The 10,315-nt window shown below is 49.0% G+C and overlaps 1 protein-coding gene across 1 annotated transcript; it reads left to right on the top strand.

Moving 5' to 3' along the window:
• Nucleotides 1-674: 674 nt before the first annotated feature.
• LOC125424879 (F-box DNA helicase 1-like) lies at nt 675-10,030 on the top strand (the record flags this gene model as incomplete). Its single annotated transcript, XM_048482315.1, has 4 exons — nt 675-773; nt 3,456-3,550; nt 7,556-7,724; nt 9,798-10,030. Coding segments are annotated over exons 1-4 (559 nt in total), but the record flags the coding sequence as incomplete, so codon positions are not given.
• Nucleotides 10,031-10,315: the final 285 nt, after the last annotated feature.

The following is a 10,315-nucleotide window of genomic DNA, read 5'->3' as shown; positions in this document are numbered from 1 at the left end:
GTAACCCAGGAAGAGGCTTTCAAAACATGTGAGAAGCAGAGGTGGTTTACCATTGCCTTCCTCTGCCAACTGTACCATGCCGCCGCCTTTCCCCCCTAACCTTGATGGTCTTTCAATAGAGATGGGAGGGGGGCGTGTTCCTAGAGTGTCACAGTGTCGGTGGCATACTAGCAGATAATGGCACCCGGGGCGAGTACTGAAACTGCGCCCCCCCGGGCCTGACACTCACAAGGTGTTTGTTGCGGGGAGAGGAAGGGAAAAAGTTTGTAAAACTCCTTACAGGGCAGAAACTCTTTATATTGGGGTGCTGTGTGGTTTCCGGGCTGTACGGCCATGTTCTAGCAGCATTCTCTCCTGACGTTTCGCCTGCATCTGTGGCTGGCATCTTCAGAGGCATCTTCAGAGGATGCCAGCCACGTATGCAGGTGAAACGTCAGGAGAGAATGCTGCTAGAACACGGCCGTACAGCCCGGAAACCACACAGCACCCCAGTGATTCCGGCCGTGAAAGCCTTCGACAACTCTTTATATTCTTTCTCAATTGTATAATTTGGTTTCTAGGCCACCCTTTCCCTTTGGCGAGCACGGGGGGGGGGGGGGCTGGCAACAGTCCCCTTCTCCTCTTCCATGACCGCTGCACCACGCTGCTCCTTTCAATTTATCGGTTTTCTCTTGTAGGATTCACTACAACGTTTTCTACTGCCTCAATCAAATGGAGAACCCTGCAGTCATAAAACCAGAGATATGCCACTCTGAGAGTGGCTCCAGATGCAGGTATCAGCTATTTTACTGATATCAAAAAGTGAGATGAATCAGTGGTTGCGTATGTTTTCCTATCCTGCATTGTTTCCACTAGGTCAGGGGTCGGGAACCTTTTCCATTCAAAGAGCCATTTGGCTCGCTTGCCCGCCCCCCTGCCCGGTCCCACTCCCCCACCCGCTTTCCTGCCCGCCCGCCCACTCGCCGCCTGTTTGCTTGCCCCCCCACTCACTTGCCCGCCCACTCGCTCGCTCGCTCACCCCCGCCTGCCCCCACTCCCCCACCCGCTTTCCCGCCCGCCCACTCGCCGCCCGCTTGCTTGTCCCCGCCCGCTTGCTTGCCTGCCAGCCCACTTGCTCGCCCCCCCGCTCACTTGCCTGACCGACCGCTCGCTCCCCCGCCCACTCACTCGCCCCCCCACCTGCTCGCCCCCACTTTCCCACCCGCCCACTCGCCGCCCGCTTACTTGCCCCCCCGCCCGCTCCCCCGCCCCCCGCTCGCCCGCTTACCTGCTTGCCCGGGAAGGGGCAGCCACGCCGGGAGCTGCACAAGAAGCAGCAAAGAGCCGCTTGCGGCTCGGGAGCCGCGGGTTCCCGACCCCTGCACTAGGTTGTTGGATGCAGCTATGCTTTCAGTAGGATTTAAACAGCAGGATTCGACAATACAGGATTTAAACAGCCGCTTTTAAATGGTATTATCTGTTTGTTCTTGTTGCTTTTAAGATTGTCTGCCAAATTGTATTTTGCTTCGTCGTTAGCCACCTCGAGCCTCGCCTGTCGAGGGAGTGGCGGGGTATACATTTGATACATAGATAAATAAATATGGTGCCTGCCTGTCGTGAATGAGTAGCTGAAATGTGATGCGGTGTCAGGGAGTGTTCACAAACGCTCCATGCTCAGGAAGCGATGGTGGTAGAATGAAGAAGGGAAAGGGAAAATATATATTTTTGCTAGGAAACACTTTGTGTTCAGTCTCCCACACAGATGTCAAACTCACGGCCCTCCAGATGTTATGGACTACAGTTCCCATCATCCCCTGCCAGCATCATGCTGGCAGGGGATGATGGGAACTGTAGTCCATAACATCTGGAGGGCTGCGAGTTTGACATCTGTGCACTAGAGAAAGAAAACGTTGTATGCTGTCACTATGGAAGGTACCACACTGGCGACAGGGCTTTAGATTCTGGGAGGCTGTGGGCCGCTGCCCTAAAGAATAGACAGGAAGAGCTGAATATCATGCAGAGATTTAAGCTAACCCAGGGGTCTGCAACCTGCGGCTCTCCAGATGTTTATGGACTACAAATCCCATCAGCCCCTGCCAGCATGGCCAATTGGTAAACAGTTACTTCTAGCTTTGTTCTGCAAGGTTTGAAACTCTTGATCTAGAAGCCGTCTTTTCAGTTGAAGATAGGTTTCAGATGCAGATTGGAGGGAATCCCAAGAGAATCCCGGAGACAGTATCTTTGTTTCAATTAAAAGCCACCACCTAGAGCAGTGATGGTGAACCTATGGCACGGGTGCCAGAGGTGGCACTCAGAGCCCTCTCTGTGGGCACGCGCAAACAGAGTCACACACACACACACCCCACATACATCTAGGTTGGCCTGGGCCACTGGGCTCTATTATTAGCATTAAACCTAAGACCTAGCTTTGGGGAAGCAATGTAGGTAACCCTGTTAAGTGCTGTTAAACCTCACTGATTTTCATGCGAAGAACTAAAGCTCAATCCTTTACCTGGGAGTAAGCTTGGTTGCTGGCAATGGGGCTTGCTTCTGAGTAAACCCTCCTAGGGTCATGATTCACCTGTTGGAAGAGTTGCACGGTTGCTTCAAAGCAAAGCCACCGACTACCACCAAGCTTACTCCTGAGTAACGCACGCCTTGGAGCCAACCGTTGTTCTAAACTGAAACCTCAGTATTCAGGTTAAAGTGCCTTGTTGGCACTTTGCGATACATAAATGGGGTTTGGGTTGCAATTTGGGCACTCGGTCTCGAAAAGGTTCACCATCACTGACCTAGAGGCCTGCAGCTGCGGGAGAATACGATAAATGAGGGCTACTAGTGCCAGAATTAAAACACAGGCAAACCCAGAATTTAAACATAGCTACTAGTTACTAGTAATTAGTAAAGGCTGTCCCGCCACTAGACAGAGTACAGCATCAGTGGTGGCGAACCTATGGCACTCCAGATGTTCATGGACTACAGAATACAAATTTGTATTAACTGCTGTTTTTAAAAGGGGATTTACTAACCTATTTGTGCTGGAATCTAATTGTTTAGTTTGACTATGTTAGTTGTACTATGATTTAATTTTGCTGTACACCACCCAGAGCCCTGCGGGGATTGGGCGGTATATCAGTCAGTCAGTCCGTCAGTCCGTCAGTCCCAGTCCCAGTCCCAGTCCCATGAGGGTCTGATGGGAATTGTAGTCCATGAACATCTGGAGTGCCATAGGTTCGCCACCATGGGCATAAGGTAAACAGCAAGGAACTCCGAATATTTTATACAGTATTTAGAACTTTACAAGCGGAGCAGTGATCGGACAAAGGACCCCGCCATCTCTGTTTTCCTCACCCTGAAAAGTGGAGGTTGTCTCAGTCGAAGTGCATGTTGGGAGGGATTTTCCCGGACTTTCCTCATTGAGCCCACCACACACCCCGTCAACGAGGTCCTCACTGGCTTCCTCCGGTTTCGTTTAGCGCTAACTCGAACATCCAGCCAACCTACGAACAACAGCAGATCTTAAAACACGCGATCCGGCCTGGGCAGGTTGTCAAGATCATGGCGTTTGCAGGTAAGGCCGGGGCGGCAACCCCAAAACTGTGGCTTTAAAATGCTCCGTGCCCTTTGGAGCAGAATGGCCCCAGAGGGTGAAAGAGGGAAGAGAGGACTTTGTACGGTGCGCTGAACTCCCTGCGGGGGGTGGGGTGGGTAGAGGCGGGTGGTCAGGGCAAAGATTTGCTAAATAGATACCGTATATACTCGTGTATAAGTCAAATTTTTCAGCCCATTTTTCATGCTGAAAAAGCTTACCTCGACTTATACTCGGGTCATTAAAATTTTGGTGTATTTTTATTTTGCCGGCCAGCAGGGGGCGCAGATTTTATGCTAGCAGCACCAAAATTTCAGGGTACCCCCAGACAACACTCCTGATGATACCAGCCAAGTTTGGTGAAGTTTGGTTCAGAGGGTCCAAAGTTATGGACCCCCAAAGGAGGTGCCCCATTCCCCATTGTTTTCAATAGGAGCTAATAGTAGATGGGGCTACCCTTTTGAGGGTTCATATCTTTAGACCCCCTGAACCAAGCTTCACCAAACTTGGCTGGTAGTATCAGGAGAGTTCCTTGTTGCTTTCAGCCAGGTTTGGTGACGTTTGTGTCAGGGGATCCAAAGTTATGGACCCCCAAAGGGGGTGCCCCATCCTCCATTGTTTACAATGGAAGCTAATACCCTGTTTCCCTGAATATAAGACATCCCCGGAAAATAAGACATAGTAGAGGTTTTGCTGAAGTGCGAAATATAAGGCATCCCCCAAAAGAAAGGCATAGCAAAGTTTTTGTTTGGAAGCATGCCTGACAAACAGAATACAGAAATATAAGACATCCCCTGAAAATAAGACATAGCGCATCTTTGGGAGCAAAAATTAATATAAGACACTGTCTTATATTCGGGGAAACACGGTAGTAGATTTTCCATTTCTGATAATATCCCTCTTTAAAACTAAGTTACATTTGGACATACAGGTGATAAGGAGGAATCCAGTTTTGAAGGATTTTAACTCTTGTGTTTTAGCTTGGTTGCTGATTGAGCGAAGGTTTTTGTGCTTTTAAAGTTATTGTTGAGACCTTATTGCTCTTGTTGACCCTCTTTTCCACTTACAGAGCTAGTTTTCTGTTTTTTCTTTGAAATAAATATTCAAAAACATTTAACCTACTGAGGCCTCAATTAACGTAATTTTACTAGTATCTATTTTTATTTTTGAAATTTACCAGTAGCTGCTGCATTTCCCACCCTCGACATATACACGAGTCAGTAAGTTTTCCCAGTTTTTTGTGGTAAAATTAGGTGTCTCGACTTATATGCGGGTCGACTTATACACGAGTATATACGGTAAGTGTCTCGACTTATACACGAGTATATACGGTAAGTGTATCCAGGAAGCCTTTAAGCTGCTTTCTGCTGAGCCAGACCATTGGTCCCTCAAGCTCAGTATTGCCTACTCAGACTGGCAGTTGCTATCCAGGGTCTCAGAGACCTTTCATATCTCCTACTTCCTGATCTTTTTCACTGGAGATGCCAGGATTTGAACCTGGGCCTTTCTGCACGCCAAGCAGAGACTCAGCCCCTGATGATACTAGCCTTGCTAGGCCAAGAATCTGACTTAGAATCATAGAATCATAGAGTTGGAAGAGACCCCAAGGGCCATCAAGTCCAACCCGCTGCCATACAGGAAGACACAATCAAAACACTCCTGACAGATGGCCATCCAGCCTCTCTTTAAAAACCTCCAAAGAAGGAGACTCCACCACACTTCGAGGTAGTGCATTCCACTGTCCGACAGCCCTGACGGTCAGGAAGTTTTTCCTGATGTTTAGGTGGAATCTCTTTTCCTGCATCTTGAACCCCTGACTCCTGGTCCCAGTCTCTGGAGCCGCAGAAAACAAGCTTGGTCTCTCACCAACATGACATCCCTTCAGGTATCTAAACAGGGCTATCATGTCCCCCCTTAACCTTTGCTTAGCCAGACTAAACATCCCAAGCTCCCTAAGTCTCTCCTCGTAGGGCATGGATTCCAGACCTTTTACCATTTTGGTTGCCCTCCTCTGGACACGTTCCAGCTTGTCAGCATCCTTCTTTTTATGCCTAATAAAGGTTTTTGGATTGGATTGGATTGAATATCCTTGAATTGCAGTGCCCAGAACTGAACACAGTACTCTAGGTGATGTCTGACCAATGCAGAGTAAAGTGGTACAATTACTTCCCTCGATCTAGACCAGTGATGGCGAACCTATGGCACGGGTGCCAGGGGTGGCACTCAGAGCCCCTCTCTGTGGGCATGCACAAACAGAGTTCATCATGTGGGGGGGAAATCGCCCCCCCCCCCCCATCTAGGCTGGCCTGGGCCGCTGGGCTCGATTCTTAGCATTAAACCTATGACCTAGTTTTGGGGAAGCAGTATCAGTAACCCTGTTAAGCGCTGTTAAACCCCACTGATTTTCATGCGAAGAACTAAAGCGCGATCCTTTACCTGGCAGTAAGCTCGGTTGCTGTCAATGAGACTTACTTCTGAGTAAACCCTCCTAGAGTCGTGATTCATCCGTTCGAAGAGTTGCACGGTTGCTTCAAAGCAAAGTCAACAACTACCACCAAGCTTACTCCCGAGTAACGTACGCCTCGGAGCCAACCATTTTTTCTAAACTAAAACCTCAGCATTCGGGTTAAATTGCCGTGTTGGCACTTTGCGATAAATAAGTGGGTTTTGGGTTGCAGTTTGGGCCTCGAAAAGATTCGCCATCACTGATCTAGACTCTTATTGACTGAGTAAAGGGGAGTTTCATATTTGCATATGGAGGAACCGTGTCTGATTTCACCTGTTGATACAGGTAGAGGCCATTCCACGTTCGGGAGCCTTGGTTGGATCCCTGGTCTTGGGCGTTCTGAAGTTGAGGCACGTTTTCCATACCAAGCAGGGGAGTTTGTTTAGGTCTGCCTAAAGTGGTGGTGGTGGTGGAGGGTCCCCCAGGGGGTGCTCCAGCAGAAAAGCTGTTCACCGACAGTGGCGTAGCTACCATGGGGACATCCGGGGACATTTGTCCCAGGCGCCACAATCTTAGATCACATGGGGGGCGCAAAATGGCCCCTCACATACTCACATGCACCTGCCAGGCCAGGCACAAGTGCCCCAGAAGCCCAGACTACATAAGCATAAGCATTTTATTGTCATTGTGCACGCACAACGAAATTTACAGCAGCATTCCTCGATGCACACAATTCCAGACTCAAACCCCACCCTCACTTTCCCCTTCCTCCACCCATCCCTACACAGCCCCAAACACATCAACACGAAGCCGCGGAGTTCAGCGTCGCCACAGCTCTAGAGTAGAAGCTGTCTCTAAGCCTCTTGGTCCTAGTTTTGATAGACCTGTATCGTCTGCCGGATGGTAACAGTTCAAAAAGAGAGTGTGCTGGATGAGACAGGTCTCTCGGAATATTTTGGGCTTTCTTTAGGCTTCGGGAATGATAGAGTTCTTCCAAGGAGGGGAGAGGGCAGCCGATAATCCTCTGCGCAGTAGTGATCACCCTTTGGAGCGCCTTCCTATCTGCCACTGTGCAACTGGAGAACCATACACAGATGCAGTCGGTTAAGACACTCTCTATAGCACAGCCCACTGGTTCTATTAGTTAATAAAGGTTGTTTTTTACCCTGTTTCCCCTAATATAAGACATCCCCGAAAAATAAGACATAGTAGAGGTTTTGCTGAAGTGCGAAATATAAGGCATCCCCCGAAAGTAAGACATAGCAAAGTTTTTGTTTGGAAGCATGCCCGACGAACAGGACACAGAAAAATAAGACGTCCCCTGAAAATAAGACATAGCGCATCTTTGGGAGCAAAAATGAATATAAGACACTGTCTTATATTTGGGGAAACACGGTAGCAAGCTCAGTGGGCGCGGCCTCACAGGGGGCGCAGCAGACAGGCCTGGAAGCCATTTTGCCCCGGGCTCCGGTTCCCTTCCCTATGCCTCTGCTCACCGATATGGGCATAGTAGAACAACAGGTCTTCGCTCTCCCCCGCAGGCACGGGGAAGACCTCCACCCTGATCAAGTACGCCCAGAAGTGGTCCGACCTCCGGTTCCTATACGTGGCGTTCAACAAGACGGTCGCAGAACAGGGCAGGCGGGTGTTCCCCCGGAACGTGACGTGCAAAACGATCCACTCGTTGGCTTATTCGGAAGTCGGCAAGCTGTGAGTGGCCGCATCCCTGGTCTGTCGGTCCTGACCCCGTCGTTTCTTCCTCTCGCCCCACTTTTGTACTCGGCCCAGATTGGTCTTTGCCTTCAAACCGTTTCGAGGGGCTGCCTTTTCACAGAGCGGGTGGAGTGTCAGGCCCGGCAGACGAATCAAACCTCTGCCTGTTCTTCTGTTAGTAAGGAAGGGACTCTGGATAGAACCACCATGCCCGAAATATTTATTTACTCGTTTGGGGTATTTCTATGCTGCCTCTTCAGAGTCCTAAGCAGCAGTGGCGTAGGAGGTTAAGAGCTCGTGTATCTAATCTGGAGGAACCGGGTTTGATTCCCAGCTCTGCCACCTGAGCTGTGGAGGCTTATCTGGGAATTCAGATTAGCCTGTGCACCCCCACACACACCAGCTGGGTGACCTTGGGCTAGTCACAGCTTCTCGGAGCTCTCTCAGCCCCACCTACCTCACAGGGTGTTTGTTGTGAGGGGGGAAGGGCAAGGAGCCCTTCCCATGCGACAATAGCCTTGGGCTGGAAAGAAAAGAAAAAATGGACACTTCAGAGATGGTTAGAATATATCTGGGAACAAGCGACACTTGATATTTTTGATATACTAACCAAAAATAAGACGTGGCAAGATAAACAGAGCGAAATTTTGAAGATATGGATAATAAACGTGGACTGGATGAAAGAAGCTCGAGTCAACGAAGAAATATGGGAGAAGGGGCTACAGAGAATGAACTTACTGCTGTTTGTGTGACAAAACTATGAAGAAGAAGCAATGGGGGAGGGAGAAAAGGGGGGGAAGTATTGTTTGAAAATGTATGAAGAAGGAAATTACTATAAACTGTAAAATTCAAATGATACAATTAAAAAAATTAAATAAAAAAAAGGAAGGGAAAAAAACCCCCAGATAAGTCTCTGCCACTCAGGTGGAGGAGTGGGGAATCAAACCTGGTTCTCCAATTAGAATCCACCTGCTCTTAACCACTACACCACGCTGGAAGGACAGAAAGGAAGTCCAGGGTGGCTACGCAGTGAAAGGCCACGGCAAACCGCAGCTGAATGTCTCTGGCCTTGAAAATGGGGCTGACCTGGTGTTTCAGCTCTTGGAAGCGATGTAGGGTCGGTCTTGGTTTGTACTTGGGTGGGAGACAACCCCCCCCCCCAAAAAAAAAGTCCGGAGTTACTTTGCAGAGACAGGGGAGGGCAAACCCCTGGACGTCTCTCGCCTTGAGAACCCTACGGGGTCATGACTCAGCTGCAACCTGACACTTTCCACCACTATTGTTAATGCAGGTTAACCAGTAAATTAAAAGAAGCTCAAGAAAGCTCAAGCCGAAACAGAATAAAATCAAATTGTATTTTATTCAGCCAACCATGGGCAATAGAGTACCAAGGGAGCCTCTACAAAATGGCAGTGTGTTCTTACTTTTATAGCATTATAGCAGGTTACATCAAAATGGCAGAAAAGAATACACCCCAAAATGCTCACATCATCAATCAATCATACAGAAAGGTGGAGATTCTCTCTTTTCCCCAAAACATTTGGGGTTGTCTAAGACCCTTATTGGAAGATGGCAGCACCTGGTCCTTTGACGCAAGATGAACTAGGGCCTGTTTCTTTCTTATCTCTATTGTCTTTTGTTGCCCTTCTTCCTAGACAAAGAGCCTAAACATTTTCATGTTTCTCTCTCTTGTCTCTAGAAGAAGGGCAAATTCAAGGTATCTGTTTGAGAACAGGAAGACCTTAAAAACAGTTGAGTTTGCACATTCTGTATAACTCTGAACAAGGGGCATTCTGCTGGGCTATCAAGCTTGCCTAGTAACAGGAAGAGAATAGACTTTCAGGCCTGCATCTTTACTTTGTTCAGCTCCATTATAGTTGCCAACTCCCCATTACAGGAAGAAGGGAATGGGGGGCAAGAAGAAAACCTTTGCATATAACAAAGTATATCCCTCTTATGCCTTCTGCACCTACACTATCAGATTTGAGGATTGGGTTGGATTTATGTTTGGTTTAGGGGGCTCCTTCTGCCCAAAACTGATCCCTCTTCCCGCCTTTCAATCTGCCGCAGCTACAACAAGAAAGGCAAGCTGAATTTCGGCTCCCTGAGCTCCTACTGGGTCAGTTTCGCTCTTGAGAACCGTCCAGGGCAGGCTCTGTTCATCAGGGCCAAGACGGTTGTCCAGACCCTGGAATCGTTCCTGGCCTCCCGGGACCCGGCTATCACTTCTGAGCACACGCCCGTCTGGTGTAAGAACACCCACGGAAACCGGGTTCTTGTCGAGGCGGCGGAGAAGAAAGTGAGTATTGTTTGGAGTGTTGTGGGGTTTCCGGGCCGTATGGCCGTGTTCTAGTAGCATTTTCTCCTGACGTTTCGCCTGCCTCTGTGGCTGGCATCTTCAGAGGATCTGATCGTAGGAAAGCAAGTGGAGTATATATACCTGTAGAACGTCCAGGGTGGGAGAAAGAACCATTTGCATTGGCAGCAGTGGTGTAGAAGGTTAAGAGCTCATGTATCTAATCTGGAGGAACCGGGTTTGATTCCCAGCTCTGCCGCCTGAGCTGTGGAGGCTGATCTGGGGAATTCAG

This window comes from Sphaerodactylus townsendi, unplaced genomic scaffold, assembly GCF_021028975.2.
Source record: "Sphaerodactylus townsendi isolate TG3544 unplaced genomic scaffold, MPM_Stown_v2.3 scaffold_1311, whole genome shotgun sequence".
Taxonomy (NCBI): domain Eukaryota; kingdom Metazoa; phylum Chordata; class Lepidosauria; order Squamata; family Sphaerodactylidae; genus Sphaerodactylus; species Sphaerodactylus townsendi.
This window is presented reverse-complemented; position numbering and strand designations above follow the sequence as displayed.